The 20229-nt window shown below is 47.5% G+C and overlaps 1 protein-coding gene across 2 annotated transcripts in view; it reads right to left on the reverse strand.

The window, feature by feature from the left end:
• The window catches only part of LOC140385329 (reversion-inducing cysteine-rich protein with Kazal motifs-like), a 378566-nt gene that overhangs the window by 141980 nt on the left and 216357 nt on the right, over positions 1-20229 (reverse strand). For both annotated transcript variants that reach the window (XM_072467391.1, XM_072467390.1), the window contains 2 exons: positions 8966-8999; positions 8035-8232 (listed from right to left, as the gene is read on the reverse strand). In XM_072467391.1, coding sequence (XP_072323492.1) covers positions 8035-8232; positions 8966-8999 — 232 coding nt within the window. The remainder of the gene's footprint in view (positions 1-8034; positions 8233-8965; positions 9000-20229) is intronic.

Raw genomic sequence — 20229 nt, forward strand, 5'->3', positions numbered from 1 at the left:
GCAAAAGCCCTCAGTTGCATATCCCGAAATGCATTCCCTTGAGGCAACCCATATTTTTCCGTCAGCGCTCCCAGACTCGCAAACGTCCCATCTACGAACAGATCTCTCAATTGTACTACCCCAGCTCTTTGCCATGCTCCAAATCCCCCATCCATTCTCCCCGGAACAAACCTATGGTTATTTCTTATCGGGGACCGCACCGAGGCTCCCCTATGCTGTCTCCACTGCCCCCAAATTTTTAATGTTGCCACCACCACCAGGCTTGTAGTGTATTTCTTCGGTGAGAATGGCAACGGTGCCGTCACCATTGCTTGTAAGCTGGTCCCCTTGCAGGACGCCCTCTCCAATCTCTTCCACGCCGCTCCCTCCCCTTCTTCTCTCCCATCCACTTACACACCATTGAAATATTGGCGGCCCAGTAATAATCATTTAGGCTCGGTAGTGCCAGCCCCCACCCTATCCCTACTACGCTGCAAGAACCCCCTCCTCACTCTCGGGGTCTTCCCGGCCCACACAAACCTCATTATGCTTTTCTCGATTCTCTTTAAAAAAGCCTTCGTGACCATCACCGGGAGGCACTGAAACACAAAGAGGAATCTCGGGAGAACCACCATTTTAACCGCCTGCACCCTACCTGCCAGCGACAGGGACACCATGTCCCATCTTTTGAAGTCCTCCTCCATCTGTTCCACCAATCGTGTTAAATTAAGCCGGTGTAAGGTTCCCCAATTCTTGGCTATCTGAATCACCAAGTACCGGAAGTCTCTTGTTACCTTCCTCAGTGGTAAATCCTCTATTTCCCTGCTCTGCTCCCCCAGATGCACCACAAACAACTCACTTTTCCCCATGTTCAATTTATACCCCGAGAAATCCCCAAACTCCCCAAGTATCCGCATTATCTCTGGCATCCCCTCCACCGGGTCCGCCACATACAACAACAAATCATCCGCATACAAAGATACCCGGTGTTCTTCTCCTCCCCTAAACACTCCCCTCCACTTCCTGGAACCCCTCAGTGCTATGGCCAGGGGCTCAATCGCCAGTGCAAACAATAACGGAGACAGGGGACACCCCTGCCTCGTCCCTCTGTAAAGCCGGAAATAATCAGACCCCCGTCCATTCGTAACCACACTCGCCATCGGTGCCCTATACAGCAACTGTACCCATCCGATATACCGATCTCCAAAGCCAAATCTCCTCAGCACCTCCCACAGATAATCCCACTCCACACTATCAAATGCTTTCTCGGCATCCATCGCCACCACTATCTCCGCTTCCCCCTCTGGCGGGGGCATCATCATTACCCCTAGCAACCTCCGTATGTTTGTGTTCAGCTGTTTCCCCTTCACAAACCCAGTTTGGACCTCATGAACCACCCCCGGGACACAGTCCTCTATCCTCGTCGCCATTACCTTGGCCAGAATCTTAGCATCCACATTTAAAAGAGAAATGGGCCTATAGGACCCGCATTGCAGCGGGTCTTTTTCCTTTTTTAGGAGCGATATCGTTGCCTCTGACATAGTCGGGGGCAACTGCCCCCTTTCCCTAGCCTCATTAAAGGTTCTCGTCAGAAGCGGGGCCAGCAAGTCCATATACTTCCTATAAAATTCCACCGGGAATCCGTCTGGTCCCGGGGCCTTCCCCGCCTGCATGCTCCCAATCCCTTTCACTACCTCCTCCATCTCAATCTGTGCTCCCAGTCCCGCCCTCTCCTGCTCCTTCACCTTAGGGAATTCCAGCTGATCCAGAAAGCACATCATTCTCTCCTTCCCTTCCGGGGGCTGAGCTTTATATAATCTTTCGTAGAATGCCTTGAACACCCCATTCACTCTCTCCGCTCCATCTCTCCCTCCTCATCTCTCACCCCCCCCTATCTCCCTCGCTGCTCCCCTCTTCCTCAGTTGGTGGGCCAGCAACCGGCTCGCCTTCTCCCCATATTCGTACTGTACACCCTGTGCCTTCCTCCATTGTGCCTCTGCAATACCAGTAGTCAACAAGTCAAATTCTACATGTAGCCTTTGCCTTTCCCTGTACAGTCCTTCCTCCGGTGCCTCCGCATATTGTCTGTCCACCCTCAAAAGTTCTTTCAGCAACCGCTCCCTTTCCCTACCCTCCTGCTTTCCTTTATGTGCCCTGATAGATATCAGCTCCCCTCTAACCACTGCCTTCAACGCCTCCCAGACCACTCCCACCTGAACCTCCCCATTGTCATTAAGCTCCAAGTACCTTTCAATACACCCCCTCACCCTTAAACATACCCCCTCATCTGCCAATAATCCCATGTCCATTCTCCAGGGCCATTCCATAGGAGAAAAACGAGAACTCCTCACTCCTAGGCCTGCTAAATCTCCAGGGGTCTACTCCTCCCATCTGCTCCATAAAGTCCTTGAGCACCCTAGCTGCAGCCGGCCTCCTCCCGGTCCTGGACCTCGATCTGTCCAGCCCTGGGTCCAGCACCGTATTGAAGTCTCCCCCCATTACCAACTTTCCCGCCTCTAGGTCCGGGATACGTCCCAACATAAGCCTCATAAAATTGGTATCATCCCAGTTCGTGGCATATATGTTCACTAGAACCACCGCCTCCCCTTGCAATCTGCCACTCACCATCACGTATCTACCCCCACTATCCGCCACTATGGTCTTTGCCTCAAACAGTACCCGTTTCCCCACTAATATAGCCACCCCCCTGTTCTTTGCGTCTAACCCCGAATGAAACACCTGCCCCACCCATCCTTTGCGTAGTCTGACCTGGTCTATCAGTTTCAAATGCGTCTCCTGCAACATAACCACATCTGCCTTTAATTTCTTTCGGTGTGCGAGTACCCGTGCCCTTTTAATCGGCCCGTTCAGCCCTCTCACATTCCACGTGATCAGCCGGGTTGGGGGGCTCTTTATCCCCCCCCCCCCTTGGCGACTAGCCATCCCCTTTTTTAATCCAGCTCCTCACCCGGTTCCCACGTAGCCGTATCTCCCCCCGACGGCGCCCTCCCGCCTCGACCACCCCACCCCGTACCAGCTCCCCCTTCTCCCCAGCAGCAGCAACCCAGTTAACTCCCCCCGCTAGATCCTTTCCTAGCGTAATTGCACCCCCCATGTTGCTCCGAGAAGTCAGCAAACTCTGGCTGATCTCGGCTTCCCCCCGTGACCTCGGCCCCCACTGTGCAAGGCCCCCTCCTTCCTGCTTCCCTGTTCCCGCCATGATTACCATAGCGCGGGAACAAAGCCCGCGGTTCCCACTTGGCCCCACCCCTAATGGCCGGCGCCCACAATTCCTCATCCTCCCTCCCCCCTCTCCCCCACGACATGGGGAAGAGAGAAAGGTTACAGGGTCGCAAGATTAACAACTTGAGAGATCATCCCTTCCCCCCTTTTCCCCCCCTTCACCCCACGTAATCACCCCACCACTTTGTCCCAAACGTTCTTTTTCTGTACGAAGTCTTACAACACCAGGTTAAAGTCCAACAGGTTTGTTTCGATGTCACTAGCTTTCGGAGCGCTGCTCCTTCCTCAGGTGAATGAAGAGGTCTGTTCCAGAAACACATATATAGACAAATTCAAAGATGCCAAACAATGCTAGGAATGCGAGCATTAGCAGGTGATTAAATCTTTACAGATCCAGAGATGGGGTAACCCCAGGTTAAAGAGGTGTGAATTGTATCAAGCCAGGACAGTTGGTAGGATTTCGCAGGCCAGATGGTGGGGGATGAATGTAATGTGACATGAATCCCAGGTCCCGGTTGAGGCCGCACTCATGTGTGCGGAACTTGGCTATAAGTTTCTGCTCGGCGATTCTGCGTTGTCGCGGGTCCTGAAGGCCGCCTTGGAGAACGCTTACCCGGAGATCAGAGGCTGAATGCCCTTGACTGCTGAAGTGTTCCCCGACTGGAAGGGAACATTCCTGCCTGGTGATTGTTGCGCGATGTCCGTTCATTCGTTGTCGCAGCGTCTGCATGGTCTCGCCAATGTGCCACGCTTCGGGACATCCTTTCCTGCAGCGTATGAGGTAGACAACGTTGGCCGAGTCGCACGAGTACGTACCACGTACCTGGTGGGTGGTGTTCTCACGTGTAATAGTGGTATCCATGTCGATGATCTGGCACTTCTTGCAGAGATTGCCATGACAGGGTTGTGTGGCGTCGTGGTCACTGTTCTGAAGACTGGGTAGTTTGCTGCAAACAATGGTTCGTTTGAGGTTGCGCGGTTGTTTGAAGGCAAGTAGTGGGGGTGTGGGGATGACCTTGGCAAGATGTTCATCGTCATCAATGACGTGTTGAAGGCTGTGACGAAGATGACGTAGTTTCTCCGCTCCGGGGAAGTACTGGACGACGAAGGGTTTTTTCTGGCCCGCCTATTCCAGCTTCTCCTCCACAATAAATGTCCACGCCTCTTCTGCCGTCTCAAAGTAGTGGTGCTTCCCTTGGTGTGTGACCCACAGTCTTGCCAGTTGCAACATTCCAAATTTGACCTTCCTTTTGTGAAGCACCGCCTTGGCCCGATTAAAACTTGCCCTCCTTCTCGCCACCTCCGCACTCCAATCTTGATATACGCGGATCACCGCGTTCTCCCACCTACTGCTCCGAGTTTTCTTCGCCCATCTGAGGACCATCTCTCTGTCATTATATCGGAGAAATCTCACCACTATGGCTCGAGGTATTTCTCCAGCCCTCGGTCTTCGCGTCATAACTCGATAAGCTCCCTCCACCTCCAACGAGCCCGTCGGGGCCTCCGATCCCATTAACGAGTGAAGCATCGTGCTCACATATGCCCCGACGTCCGCCCCTTCTGCACCTTCGGGAAGACCAAGAATCCTTAAATTCTTCCTCCTCTCATTATTCTCCAGCACCTCCAGCCTTTCCACACACCTTTTGTGTTGTGCCTCGTGCATCTCTGTCTTCACCACCAGGGCCTGTATTTCGTCTTCATTTTCAGCGGCCTTTGCCTTCACGACCCGAAGCTCCTGCTCCTGGGTCTTTTGCTCCTCCTTTAGCCCTTCAATCGCCTGTAATATCGGGGCCAGCAGCTCCTTCTTCATCTCCTTTTTAAGTTCTTCCACACAGCAGGAACTCTTTTTGGTCAGGGCCCCATACTAGACGGCCACCTTCCGACGCCATCTTGCTTTGTGCTTGCCTTCCTTGCCGCTGCTCTAGAGGATCCTCCGCAATCCGGCCACTTTCCTCTCCTTTTTCCATCCGTGTCCAGGCGGAATTCCCTTCTGGTTTACCGCACAGTGTTTTTAGCCATTAAAATTGCCGTTGGGGCTCCTATTAAGAGCCCAAATGTCCGTTCCACCGGGAGCTGCCGAAACGTGCGACTTAGCTGGTCATCGCCGCACCCGGAAGTCGTCAGGTCAAATTTTGATGGCAAACATAGTGAGGGCCATCAAATTCTTTGGAGAAGCACTTGCATTTAGGTATGGATGAAGGTAGCAATATTAGAATCATAGAATCATAGATTTTACAATGCAGAAGGAGGCCATTCGGCCCATCGAGTCCGCACCAGCTCTTGGAAAGAGCACCCTACCCAAGGCCAACACCGCCACCCTATCCCCATAACCCAGTAACCCCAACCAACACTAAGGGCAATTTTGGACACTAAGGGCAATTTATCATGGCCAATCCACCGAACCTGCACATCTTTGGACTGTGGGAGGAAACCGGAGTACCCGGAGGAAACCCACGCACACACGGGGAGGATGTGCAGACTCCGCACAGACAGTGACCCAAGCTGGAATCGAACCTGGGACCCTGGAGCTGTGAAGCAATTGTGCTATCCACAAGGCTACCGTGCTGCCCCTTGTAGCAAGGGTTGTAGCAAGCAAAAAGAAAACAATCGACTGCAACATAAAGATCACAGGCAAAGCTATGACTGATGTCCTATGAAACACTGGCAATGCACAGAAGAATTTAATTTTAACTCAACAACTTGCTTAAGAGTTGTCATATCCAAGTACCAAGAACGCCAAATATGTAGGTTTCATGTACCTGATATGGGATGTGCCAACGAGGTCATAGCCCCACAGAACCTAAGAGGCCAATTGGCAAGAGCTGAAGCTAAGGAGCTCAAATGTCCAAGTGTGTGCACATATCATGCTGCAGTTAAATTAGCTAAAGATAACTGGGGCAAAATTCTCCGGAAACGGCGCGATGTCCGCCGACTGGCGCCCAAAACGGCGCAAATCAGACGGGCATCGCGCCGCCCCAAAGGTGCGGAATGCTCCGCATCTTTGTGGGGGCCGAGCCCCAACCTTAAGGGGCTAGGTCGACGCCGGACGAATTTCCGCCCTGCCAGCTGGCGGAAAAGGCCTATGGTGCCCCGCCAGCTGGCGCGGAAATGACATCTCCGGGTGGTGCATGCGCGGGAGCGCCGTCAGCAGCCGCTGACGGCATTCCCACGCATGCGCAGTGGAGGGAGTCTCTTCTGCCTCCGCCATGGTGGAGACCGTGGCGAAGGCGAAAGGAAAAGAGTGCCACCACGGCACAGGCCCGCCCGCGGATCGGTGGGCCCCGATCGCGGGCCAGGCCACCGTGGGGGCACCCCCCCGGGGCCAGATCGCCCCACGCCCCCCCCCAGGACCCCGGAGCCCGCCCGCGCCGCCTTGTCCCGCTGGTAAGGTAGGTGGTTTAATCTACGGCGGCGGGACAGGCATTTTAGCGGCGGGACTTCAGCCCATCCGGGCTGGAGAATCGCGTGGGGGGGCCCCGCCAACCGGCGCGGCGCGATTCCCGCCCCCGCAGAATCTCCGGTGCCGGAGACTTCGGCAACCGCCGGGGGCGGAATTCACGCCAGCCCCCGGCGATTCTCCGACCCGGCGGGGGGTCAGAGAATCTCGCCCTTGGTTTGTACAGAATACTGGTAAAGCTTCCCATACATGTCCAGCTAAAATAACATTTTTGTTGGAACAATGATAAGCGTGGTTACATGGGGAGTAAAAGAGTGGAGGGAAAGAACTAGCTGCCAGTCAAAGGGAGAGGTATTTGCATTTATATAGCACCTTTCGTTAACTCAAGGCATCCCAGAGTGCTTTACAACCCAGAAAGTATTTTTGTGATGAAATCAATGTTGTAGCCAGCACGACTGCCAATTTGTACACAGCAAATTCCCATAAACAACAACATGGCAAATTGAGAGAGAATTTTGTTGGTGGTCTGGGCAAAGGATACTTTTTGGTTTGGACTCCAGAAGAACAGCAGTTCTTCATTGAATGCAAGTGGTGAGGATGACACAAAGTCTACAGATGGATAGAGACAGGGGAGGTGAGTGGCCAAAAACTTGACTGATGGAATATAATGTATGGCAATGTGAAGTTATGCACTTTAGTAGGAAGAAGAAAGGAGCTGAATATTATTTAAATGGAGAAAGACTGCAGGAAACTGAAGCAGAGAGGGATTTGGGGGCCCTCGTGCATGAATCACAAAAAGCTAGGATACAAGGAATTACAAGAATGGAAGTAAAAGAGTGGGGTCCTTGAGGAAGGGAGGAAAACAGTGGCTCAAGAGGAAAAAGAAACATTTGCAATGGCAACATAATGTCAGGAATGGAAGTTGAGTGTTTGGCAGTTAATGTAAACTGTACAGAAGATGGCGCCGGAGCGAGGTGACTCTCTGCGAGCTCTCCCCAACAGATCCACTTTTTACTTAGCTTATACTCGTTCCCTATTATGTATTTTCTTTTCTTCCCTTTTCTTCCCATGTACTTAATGATCTGTTGAGCTGCTCGCAGAAAAATACTTTTCACTGTACCTCGGTACACGTGACAATAAACAAATCCAATCCAACCAATCCTAATGAAAATGGAGTCAAAAAAGGTGTCTCATGAGATGAGTTTGAAGGCGCCATGGGAGATGAGAGAGAATCTAGACATGGACAGAGTTTAAGGAAGGGAGTAAGCAGTTGATGGGCCATTCGGCAGGTGGAAAAGCCAAAACAGCATTTACGACTGAATGGAGGGCCTGTATATTGATGACGCAGACACGCATGCTCTCTACCAAAACAAAGACAATTATAAATGACTATTAGAGGCATGATTTATACTTACTATCAATGGGATTTTTCATTGGGTATGAGCGAGTGTAGTTGTCAACACATTGAATAAGCTGTGGGCTAATGGAGGCACAATAGTTTTCCACAGCTTTAATCTGTGACTGTGTGGGAGAAGAATCTGTACGAAAAATAGCTTGGCAATATTCTCTACAATTTGTGTGTCGGCCTGCATAACTGCAACACAGGGATCCCTCTGTAATATAATAAAGGCAAATATTAATTCAGGTGTCAAGCTAAAGATCCTTATATTCTTTCTTTGCCCAATGATCTCTGAACTATGGTTGCAACCAAAACGTAACGCTTCACAGATCAGCGAATTGAGCAATGTTACTTAGTAAAAAAATATTTTGATTTTGAATAGTCTACCCTCGCCATCCAGTCTTCATATCACACCTCTGCATTACAAGCAAAGAATAGAGAGGAGCGATTAATTATTGCTGCAATTATGCTGTAGTACGTATTATGCAAGTGAACGTTGAGCTGGACAGCAACTTAGAAAATTCAGGAAAATCCAGCTGAATGGTACAAAACCCACCTCTACTAGACATTTGTTCACTCCATAATCTACCATAGCCACCTAATTTGCAGGGCATCGCACAAATTACACCTCCTGAGACTTTCTCTCTGATAATTTACAGAATCCGGGCAATATCTAATTGCTTTTTACCTTTCCTTATTTTACTAACGTTTATGCTTTCTTGTAAACTTAGCACAGCCCCTTTTGCTTTTTCACTACATAATCTGTCTTCCGTATATTGCTGTTTACAATCTTTAAAAGATCAGATTTCTGGAGGCTTTTAAGGTTACTAAATTAACTAAATCACGATTTGAGCGCCGTCTACTTTAATATAAAAAGAATTATTAACATAACTCAGTAATTCATTCATCAGCATCAATTCCTGGTTTTAGGGTAAAAATGACCTTACTCTCATTTCGGTTCACACAGCTGAAAAAAGCAGTCTGAAATACAAAAAGAGTGAGAAACAAATGAGTAATCGCAATAATAATATGAAAAGATCAGTTTTATACACAAATCTGTCAAATCTCTACCACAACCTTCTGCAAGGTAGATGGTGCCAAGGCATTAGTAATTACATTTTCAAGCCAGCCATTGGAGGTGTGTAATATAGAGGATGATGCTTTCATAGGAATAGACCATTCAGCCCCTTGAGCCTGTCCCACCATTCAATGAGATTATGGCTGATCTGTGAACAAACTCCATATACCCTGCCTTTAGCCCAAATCCCACAATCTTTCTGTTTATGCACCTGAACACCTCAGTCTCTTTGGACATCCGTTGCACCTAACCTCTTTCCATTTATCATAGGAATTTTTTTTTTACAGCGCAGAAGGCCATTCGGCCCATCGAGTCTGCACTGGCTCTCGGAAAGAGCACCCTACCCACGGTCAACACCTCCACCTTATCCCCATAACCCAGTAACCCCACTCAACACTAAGGGCCCATTTACCTAGTCTGTCACTTCATCACCTCTTTCCTGTTTCCAATCTGCCCTCCCCACCCCCTCACCAAAAAGGCTTATTTCATTAATGCCTTGGTGCTTCAGCCAAAACTGATACTTACACCCTGCAGTGACCAATAATTAGACAACTTTTACATTTTCTAAATTGACAAAAAATGTAATGTGCAATATGCACACTCTATGTATAATATATATAGTATATCTGAAACTTTAAAATAATGAGCCTTTCTTTTAAGAACTACATAAAATCCACCTCCCCAACAAAATAAATAGTTCAGAATATGAAATTATATTTGACAGACATCAACCAAAGTTCAGTCATTTCAAATTAAAATATTAGACACAAATGTCAATGCAACATATGCAAAGTTGGACATAATTACAAAACAAACAATGATCACAGCTATGCAAGAACCAAAATATCAAATGCAGCTTGAGCAGAACATGGGAATGTGTCAACAGATACCTGGGTTGGAAAAACAAAGAGAAGCAGAAATTATAGTGAGTAAGGACAATAAATATCTGATAAAAAGGAAAGGGCTGTACTAGGGGAGTAAGTAGTGATAAAAGACCTCAGAGAGAGAGGGGAGATCTTGAAGCAGTCACAGCCAACACCTATAAAAAATATAACCAGTTTAAATCAGTGTAAACATTCACATTTGCCTTGACTATAACAGTTCAAAAGTGAATACATCAATGTAGAAAATACACATTTAACATATCATAGATCATAGATTTATCATAGAATTTACAGTGCAGGAGGAGGCCATTCGGCCCATCGAATCTGCACCTGCTCTTGGAAAGAGCACCCTACCCAAGGTCAACACCTCCGCCCTATCCACATAACCCAGTAACCCCACCCAACACGAAGGACAATTTTGGACACTAAGGGCAATTTATCATGGCCAATCCACCTAACCTGCACATCTTTGGACTGTGGGAGGAAACCGGAGCACCCGGAGGAAACCCAAGCGCACACGGGGAGGATGTGCAGACTCCGCACAGACAGTGACCCAAGCCGGAATCAAACCTGGGACCCTGGAGCTGTGAAGCAATTGTGCTATCCACAATGCTACCGTGCTGGTAGCATACAAATATACAATATATAAAATATACAAATTAGTTTCAACAAAACAACTTTATATTGTTTAAATGATAATTATGAAATAAAGAATTATGAGGAATAGCAAGAGGTTGAAGTTAATATTTCATATGGGATAATGACACAAATATATGTTTCTACAAATTGTAGGTAAAATTATGTCACACATGAATAGTTTTAGTTTAGTGTAATAATCAATCAACACAAGATAGTGGGCAGCACGGTAGCACAAGTGATTAGCACTGTGGCTTCACAGCGCCAGGGTCCCAGGTTCGATTCCCCGCTGGGTCACTGTCTGTGCGGAGTTTGCACGTTCTCCCCGTGTCCGCGTGGGTTTCCTCCGGGTGCTCCGGTTTCCTCCCACAGTCCAAAGACGTGCAGGTTAGGTGGATTGGCCATGATAAATTACCCGTAGTGTCCATAAGGGTTGGGAGGGGTTATTGGGTTGCGGGGATAAGGTGGAAGTGAGGGATTAATGTGGGTCGGTGCAGACTCGATGGGCCGAATGGCCTCCTTCTGCACTGTATGTTCTATGTCTATATAAGACGATAAGACATAGGAGCAGAATTAAGCCATTCAACACATTGCATTTGCTCCACCATTTAACCATGGCTGATCTGTTTCTCATCCCCATTCTCCTGCCTTCTCCCACAACTCCCGATTCCCTTATTAATCAAAAACCTATCCATCTCTGTCTTAAAGACACTCAGTGATTAAACTTATAGTGAATTTTAGTTTTAGCATCATATGACTATTCTTAGCTTCACTTGACAGGACATTGCATCTTGATATTTTAGACAGAATAAAGCTAACTACGGATGAGCCAAGCACAGATAACACCTTCAAGGTTGAATGAGTAACTCACATGTTATCAGTAAAAGGAAGGCTAACAGGGTTTTATGGGTGCAAGGGAGGGAACTGTAACAGATGTTCCTTCCATTAATTTAGCTTACAGGTTTTAAGAAGAAGCAATTACCTTTAACTTTGTATTAGAGTTAAACATTGTGATAGTATGTGATTAGTGTAATCATACAATTCTTTAGATTTTTATTATTCAGCATTATGTATTAACCAAATGTATAAGGAAACTTGTTTTGAATGTCACATTTTAAACATTGACTATTGCTACATATTGTATTGGTATTGTATTGTATACTCTGTATAACTTTAAGTACAATTTGTAGTATTCTGTATGGGGTGTGGGATAAATGCCCATGTGCGAGGGTTGACATTGCCCATGGGTGAGGGGTGTGGAGGTCACACTTAGAGATCGGGATACCCTTTCCAAATTGTGGCGAGTTGACCTACCCAATGTTGGAAGCATTTCTAAGTGTTCATAAGATCATCTATCTCCCTTTGAGACTTTTCTTGCTGGAATCATTTCCTTTTTTATTCCCTATAAGAGAGTACAGCTAGGAGGTTATTGACAATTACTTATTGATCAAAGCAAGATTGCAGAATGTCAAGCGATTTTTAAAAAAATAGGAAAAATTTAATAGAGATGAATTCATTTATTCATTTTGTAATAAATTTAGAGTGCCTGATTTTTTATTTTCCAATTAAGGGCAATTTAGCGTGGCCAATTCACCTGGCCTGCACATCTTTGGGTTGTGGGGGTGAGACCCACGCAGACACGGGGAGAATATACAAACTCCACGCAGTGACCCAAGGACGCGAACCCAGGCCCTTGGTGCTGTGAGGCAGCAGTGCTACCCACTACGCCACGGTGCTGCCCATAGAGATGAATTTATTACACATTTATCTAAGGGATACATGAAAACAGATGTACTTGACGAGGAATTACCAAATCTACCCACAAAATTGGGGTCGCTGAAATGCTCTTGGATATAGAGCTGGGAGAATTTGGTTTCCAGAAATGTGTGCTTTGGTGGGCCAAATGTTCTTTTCCTCACCCTCAACCTTCCTCATGTTAAATGCAAGATTATTTTAAAACCTCAAAATCAACAAACCCCAGAGCAAGGTCAAGAGGAGAAGAGCACGACAGAATGGAAAATATCGGACCAAAATATAACTAATTAGAATAGCTACTGCAGGTGTGGTCTTTCTAATTATCTTGAATGCCATTCAATTTCCACACAGAGGTGAGTAATCTCTTGTGCGAGTTCAGCATTATTCAGTAACTGGTTTCATCATGCAGACGTTTCGACCCAGCATTATACGAGAAAGCTTTGACAAACAGTCATCGGACTCGAAACGTTAGCTCTTTTCTCTCCCTACAGATGCTGCCAATACTTGCTGAGATTTTCCAGCATTTTCTCTTTCGTTTCAGGTTCCAGCATCCGCAGTAATTTGCTTTTACCTAATGTATACGAGAAGTTTGTTGTGAACTCAGCTCCAGACTGAGAGTGGCCATGAAACAATCATGTTGGATCAAATATGTGTATGTCCACAGTAAGTGATGAAGTTGAAAATGTGTTCGATCAGAAAGAGAACAAAGAACAAAAGAGCTTTGAATAAAATTCAACCTCCACCTACAAAATCTGTAAGAAAACTATACCAAAATCAATTATTTGTACCCTCTATACGAATTATAACAATAGAGGAGGCAATTTAGGGACATCAATGTCAGTTCAAGCATTGCATTATAAAAGTATTTCCAATCTTGAACTGACAGATCAAGGTAACAATGATTGGAAAAAGGCTGAACAATTTTTCACATTAGCGAACACCTTTGAGTAGATCCATGAAGTGTACAAAAGGTTTCAAAAACATCAGCTTTAACAACAAGTTAATCAAACTCAGTTTTTTCCATAGCTGTTGTAAAAAGTGATCTTATAAATGTCTGCTCAAAATGCAGAACTAACAGTCTATCCTACCACCCCATCAGGAAGTCGAATAACCCTGTAAGTCAGACTAAAATCAGACTAAAAACAAGCATGATTACCAGTTAGTTCCATGATTAAGGTTAAAAGAGGACTTCAAAAAGCTGTATGCTCAAATTGATCACAAATAGGGGTAGCCTGTACAATCCTAAGTAGATGTTATCTGCCCAAGTCTGGAGTTGAGCTAGGACCAGATCACGTTTTTGGAAAACTACATTCTGATAGATCGTCGACTTGAAACATTAACTCTTTTTCCCTCTTACTACTGATCTTCTGGGGGTTTCTATTTCCAGCAGCCACAGTATTTCACTTTTTTAGGTAAACAGGTAACCTCATCAATCAGAAATTTCGGTTATCAGCATGCTTCAATGTCAGTTGACATTGGTAGTATCCCTTCATGTGATATTCAATACCCATGCAGCACACAAAAGCTGTCCATGTTTTGGACCAATCTGCTCTGTCAAATTATATATTGAAAAAGAGAATAACACCTGAATGCCTGTAGTCCCTGCCTGGGAGGTCAAATGAGTGCTATACATTGGGCGGAGAATGCAATCTCTAACGTTCTCCCTGAGTCTGCGTGGGTTTCCTCCCACAAGTCCTGAAAGAAGTGCTGTTGGGTGAATTGGGCATTCGGAATTTTCCCTCAGTTTACCCAAACAGGCGCCCGAATGTGGTAACTGGGGGATTTTCACAGTAACTTCATTGCAGTGTAAATGTAAGCCTACTTGTGAAACTAATAAAGAGGAATGTACAAGATAGGAATTCCATTTCTCTTCTTCTGGTAACCACTGCGCAGTTGAAGACTTTTCCAATATTACTCAAAATTAGGCCGTTTAGCAGGAACTGAGGTTTGAGGAAGAGACATCTATTCTCTAAACATACGGAGAAAAGTGTAGCCACCTAAAGTGGCCAACTCCCGATTTAAAATGGTGAACGGCAAAGGCTGATGGGAAAGTCAGCCAACAAGACAAAAACCAGCAGCTGCAGGTTTGCTGTGTATTTACCTCTGCAAAAACCAGACAACATCGATACCAGCGACCATCAGCATAACAAAGTAACAGCTATCTGCATACTGATGGGCAATCCCCGGGAACAATAAGTAACATTTTTGACACAGAAAGCAAAGCCAGACTCCTCGGCGCCAGCAGGAGCCAACACAAAGGAGGTGAACGAGCACCTCAAGACCGCCCAGTATTGGAGAAAATCGAACCAAGCGATTGGGACAAAGTCCAATCACTTGGGATCAGGTACAGGGTCCGCCCCGAAAGGCAGGAAGCCCCTGGGGACTATAAGAGTTGAGCCCCGAGTTCAAATCGCTCTCTTCACCGCTCTCTTCTTCCTGCCCGGGTCACCCAGCAAAAGGAACCAACATTGACCGTGACCGGTGCAGTGACTCCCGTGATCATCAAAATCTTAAGTCTTAATTCAACGCTCGCTATGGGATAGGCGCTCCTAGATACCAATCCGTACCAACTTCAAATCCCGCAGACTCAGAACCCGAACGAAAGGCCATTTGTTCCCCTGACCTGGTGGGCCAGTTCAAAGTTAAGTATAGGCCTGTTAGTTATAGAAGTAGCTTAGACGTAGAATTTGTACATGAGTAGCGATTACTGTGTATAATAAATGTGCTTTGATTTAAATCTTACTAATCGGTGTATTGGGTTATTGATCATTACTCGGACTTGAACCTCGTGGCAGTATCATAAAGATACCTGCCGACTCGAGAGCAAAGGTAATAAAACAGAGCAATTGAACAAAGGAGAAAATCAGCAACAAAAGGTAACGCCATCCATAGCTGTGATGTACCAATGGAAATGCTTAGTCAAGGTGAATGGACAGCTCCAAGAAGCAGCATTCACAATATAAATTATGAATACTGTTAAGGCCCTGGATGAGAACCCAACCAACTTTACTTTGCAAGACTGTGAGGAAACGCCTCAGAAGTACCACAGACGTGATAACACTGACCAATAAGTATTTTTATGTGAAAACAAACTTTAATTTAAACACAGTATTAACCACATTAGCAACAAAGAAATAGCTTTACAGTTAACAGTTACAAGATCTTGACTTCCGGGTGCGGCGATGACCAGCTAAGTCGCACGTTTCGGCACCTCCCGTTTTAACGGACTTTTGGGCTCTTATCGGGAGCCCCAACGGCAATTTTAGAAGGCTAAACCCACTGTGAGGCGACATAGAAGGGAGTCCCCCGGATGTGAATGGACAGAAGAGATAATAGTGGCCAGATTGCGAAGGATCCTCTGGAGCAGCGGCAAGGAAGGGAAGTGAGAAGCAAGATGGCGGTGGAGGGAGGCCAGTTGATATGGGGCCTGGAACAGCAGGAGTTCCTCCGACGATGTGTGGAGGAGCTCAAGAAGGAGGTGCTGGCGCCGATGCTGCAGGCGATTGAGGGGTTAAAGGAGGCGCAGAAGACCCAAGAGATGGAGCTCCGTGGAGTGAAGGCAAAAGCTGCCGAAAATGAGGACGAGATACAGGGCTTGGTGGTGAAGACGGAGACGCACGAGGCACTACATAAGAGGTGTATGGAGAGACTGGAAGCCCTGGAAAATAGCTCGAGGAGGAAGAACTTAAGAATCTTGGGTCTTCCCGAAGAACAGAGGGAGCCGACGTTGGGGCGTATGTGAGCACGATGCTTCATACCTTAATGGGAGCTGAGGCCCCGACGGGCCCCCTGAAAGTGGAGGGAGCGTATCGAGTCCTCGTGAGAAGACCAAAGGCAGGAGAAATACCTCGAGCAATAGTGGTGAGGTTCCACCGCTACAAGGACAGGGAGATGGTCCTGAGATGGGCGAAAAAGACACGGAGCAGCAGGTGGGAGAACGCGGTGATCCGCGTGTATCAGGATTGGAGTGCGGAGGTGGCGAGAAGGGGGGCGAGTTTCAATCGGGCCAAGGCGGTGCTCCACAAGAGGAAAGTGAAGGTCGGAATGTTGCAGCCGGCAAGACTGTGGGTTACATACCAGGGTAAACACCACTACTTCGAGACGGCAGAAGAGGCGTGGACATTTATTGAAGAGGAGAAGTTGGACTAGAGAAAGAGTGTTTGAAATGAAGTAGTGAGGTGGTGGTAAGGGACTGTGAATCAGATGGGGGCAAATTTTCTTTCCCCTCGAAGGGGGGGACACACGAAGAAATGTGGGCGCCGGTGGGGAAGGGGAGGGGGAGGAGAGAGGGAGCTGCGCCATCAGGGGCGAGGCCGAGAGGGAAGCACGGGCTTTGTTCCCGTGCTATGGAAATTGTGGCGGGAAAAGGGGGCGCAGGAAGGAGGGGGCCTCACATAATGGGAGGCTAAGGATAAACGGGGGAAGCCGAGGTCAGCCAGAGTTGGGGGGAGCAACTAAGCTAGAGAGGGATCTAGCGGGGTTAACTGGGTTGCTGCTGCTAAGGGGAAGGGGGAGCTGTTACGGGATGGGATGGTCGGGTTGGGAGGACGCCGTCGGGGGGATAAGCGGGTGCGTGGGAACCGGGTGAGGAGCTGGTCTAAAAAAGGGGATGGCTAGTCGACGAGGGGGGGGGGGGGGTAAAGAGCCCCCCAACCCGGTTGATCACGTGGAACGTGAGAGGGTTGAATGGGCCGATTAAGAGGGCAAGGGTACTTGCGCACCTAAAGAAGCTAAAGACAGACGTGGTCATGCTTCAGGAGACGCACCTGAAACTGGCGGATCAGGTCAGATTAAGAAAAGGATGGGTGGGACAGGTATTCCACTCGGGCTTGGATGCGAAAAATAGAGGGGTGGCAATACTGGTGGGGAAACGGGTATTGTTTGAGGCGAGGACCATAGTGGTGGACAGTGAGGGTAGATACGTGATGGTGAGTGGCAGATTGCAAGGTGAGGCGGTGGTGCTGGTGAATGAATATGCCCCGAACTGGGATGACGTGAACTTTATGAAGCGTATGTTGGGGCGCATCCCGGACCTGGAGATGGGAAAGTTGGTAATGGGGGGGGACTTCAACACGGTGCTGGACCGGTCCAGATCTAGGACCAGGAGGAGGCCGGCAGCGGCCAAGGTGCTTAAGGGCTTTATGGAGCATATGGGAGGAGTGGATCCCTGGAGATTTACTAGGCCAAGGAGTAAAGAGTTTTCCTTCTTCTCCCATGTCCATAAAGTGTACTCCCGGATAGACTTCTTTGTCCTGGGAAGGGCGCTGATCCCGAAGGTGGCAGGAACGGAGTATTCGGCTATAGCCATTTCAGATCATGCCCCGCATTGGGTAGATCTGGAAGTAGGAGAGGGAAAGGAACAGCGCCCACTCTGGAGATTAGATATGGGACTGTTGGCGGGCGAGGGGGTATGTGTAAGGGTGAGGAAATGTATTGAAAGGTACCTAGAGATTAATGATGACAGAGAGATCCAGGTGGGAGTGGTCTGGGAGGCGCTGAAGGCGGTGGTTAGAACATAGAACGATACAGCGCAGTACAGGCCCTTCGGCCCACGATGTTGCACCGAAACAAAAGCCATCTAACCTACACTATGCCATTATCATCCATATGTTTATCCAATAAACTTTTAAATGCCCTCAATGTTGGAGAGTTCACTACTGTAGCAGGTAGGGCATTCCATGGCCTCACTACTCTTTGCGTAAAGAACCTACCTCTGACCTCTGTCCTATATCTATTACCCCTCAGTTTAAAGCTATGTCCCCTCGTGCCAGCCATTTCCATCCGCGGGAGAAGGCTCTCACTGTCCACCCTATCCAACCCCCTGATCATTTTGTATGCCTCTATTAAGTCTCCTCTTAACCTTCTTCTCTCCAACGAAAACAACCTCAAGTCCATCAGCCTTTCCTCATAAGATTTTCCCTCCATACCAGGCAACATCCTGGTAAATCTCCTCTGCACCCGCTCCAAAGCCTCCACGTCCTTCCTATAATGCGGTGACCAGAACTGTACGCAATACTCCAAATGCGGCCGTACCAGAGTTCTGTACAGCTGCAACATGACCTCCTGACTCCGGAACTCAATCCCTCTACCAATAAAGGCCAACACTCCATAAGCCTTCTTCACAACCCGATCAACCTGGGTGGCAACTTTCAGGGATCTATGTACATGGACACCTAGATCCCTCTGCTCATCCACACTTCCAAGAACTTTACCATTAGCCAAATATTCCGCATTCCTGTTATTCCTTCCAAAGTGAATCACCTCACACTTCTCTACATTAAACTCCATTTGCCATCTCTCAGCCCAGCTCTGCAGCTTATCTATATCACTCTGTAACCTGCTACATCCTTCCACACTATCGACAACACCACCGACTTTAGTATCGTCTGCAAATTTACTCACCCACTCTTCTGCGCCTTCCTCTAGGTCATTGATAAAAATGACAAACAGCAACGGCCCCAGAACAGATCCTTGTGGTACTCCACTTGTAACTGAACTCCATTCTGAACATTTTCCATCAACCACCACCCTCTGTCTTCTTTCAACTAGCCAATTTCTGATCCACATCTCTAAATCACCCTCAATCCCCAGCCTCCGTATTTTCTGCAATAGCCTAACGTGGGGAACCTTATCAAACGCTTTGCTGAAATCCATATACACCACATCAACTGCTCTACCCTCGTCTACCTGTTCAGTCACCTTCTCAAAGAAGTCGATAAGGTTTGTGAGGCATGACCTACCCTTCACAAAGCCATGCTGACTATCCCTAATCATATTATTCCTATCTAGATGATTATAAATCCTGTCTCTTATAATCCCCTCCAAGACTTTACCCACTACAGACGTGAGGCTCACCGGTCTATAGTTGCCGGGGTTGTCTCTGCTCCCCTTTTTGAACAAAGGGACCACATTTGCTATCCTCCAGTCCTCTGGCACTATTCCTGTAGCCAATGATTACATAAAAATCAAAGCCAAAGATCCAGCAATCTCTTCCCTGGCCTCCCAGAGAATCCTAGGATAAATCCCATCAGGACCCGGGGACTTATCTATTTTCAGCCTGTCCAGAATTGCCAACACCTCTTCCCTACGTACCTCAATGCCATCTATTCTATTAGCCTGGGTCTCAGCATTCTCCTCCACAACATTATCTTTTTCCTGAGTGAATACTGACGAAAAATATTCATTTAGTATCTCGCCTATCTCTTCAGACTCCACACACAACTTCCCATCCCTGTCCTTGACTGGTCCTACTCTTTCCCTAGTCATTCGCTTATTCCTGACATACCTATAGAAAGCTTTTGGATTTTCCTTGATCCTACCTGCCAAATACTTCTCATGTCCCCTTCTTGCTCGTCTTAGCTCTCTCTTTAGATCCTTCCTCGCTACCTTGTAACTATCCATCGCCCCAACTGAAACTTCACACCTCATCTTCACATAGGCCTCCTTCTTCCTCTTAACAATAGATTCCACTTCTTTGGTAAACCACGGTTCCCTCGCTCGACGCCTTCCTCCCTGCCTGACCGGTACATACTTATCAAGAACACGCAGTAGCTGATCCTTGAACAAGCCCCACTTATCCAGTGTGCCCAACACTTGCAGCCTACTTCTCCACCTTATCCCCCCCCAAGTCACGTCTAATGGCATCATAATTGCCCTTCCCCCAGCTATAACTCTTGTCCTGCGGTGTATACTTATCCCTTTCCATCATTAACGTAAACGTCACCGAATTGTGGTCACTGTCCCCAAAGTGCTCTCCTACCTCCAAATCCAACACCTGGCCTGGTTCATTATCCAAAACCAAATCCAACATGGCCTCGCCTCTTGTTGGCCTGTCAACATATTGTGTCAGGAAACCCTC

This window comes from Scyliorhinus torazame, chromosome 11, assembly GCF_047496885.1.
Source record: "Scyliorhinus torazame isolate Kashiwa2021f chromosome 11, sScyTor2.1, whole genome shotgun sequence".
NCBI lineage: Eukaryota > Metazoa > Chordata > Chondrichthyes > Carcharhiniformes > Scyliorhinidae > Scyliorhinus > Scyliorhinus torazame.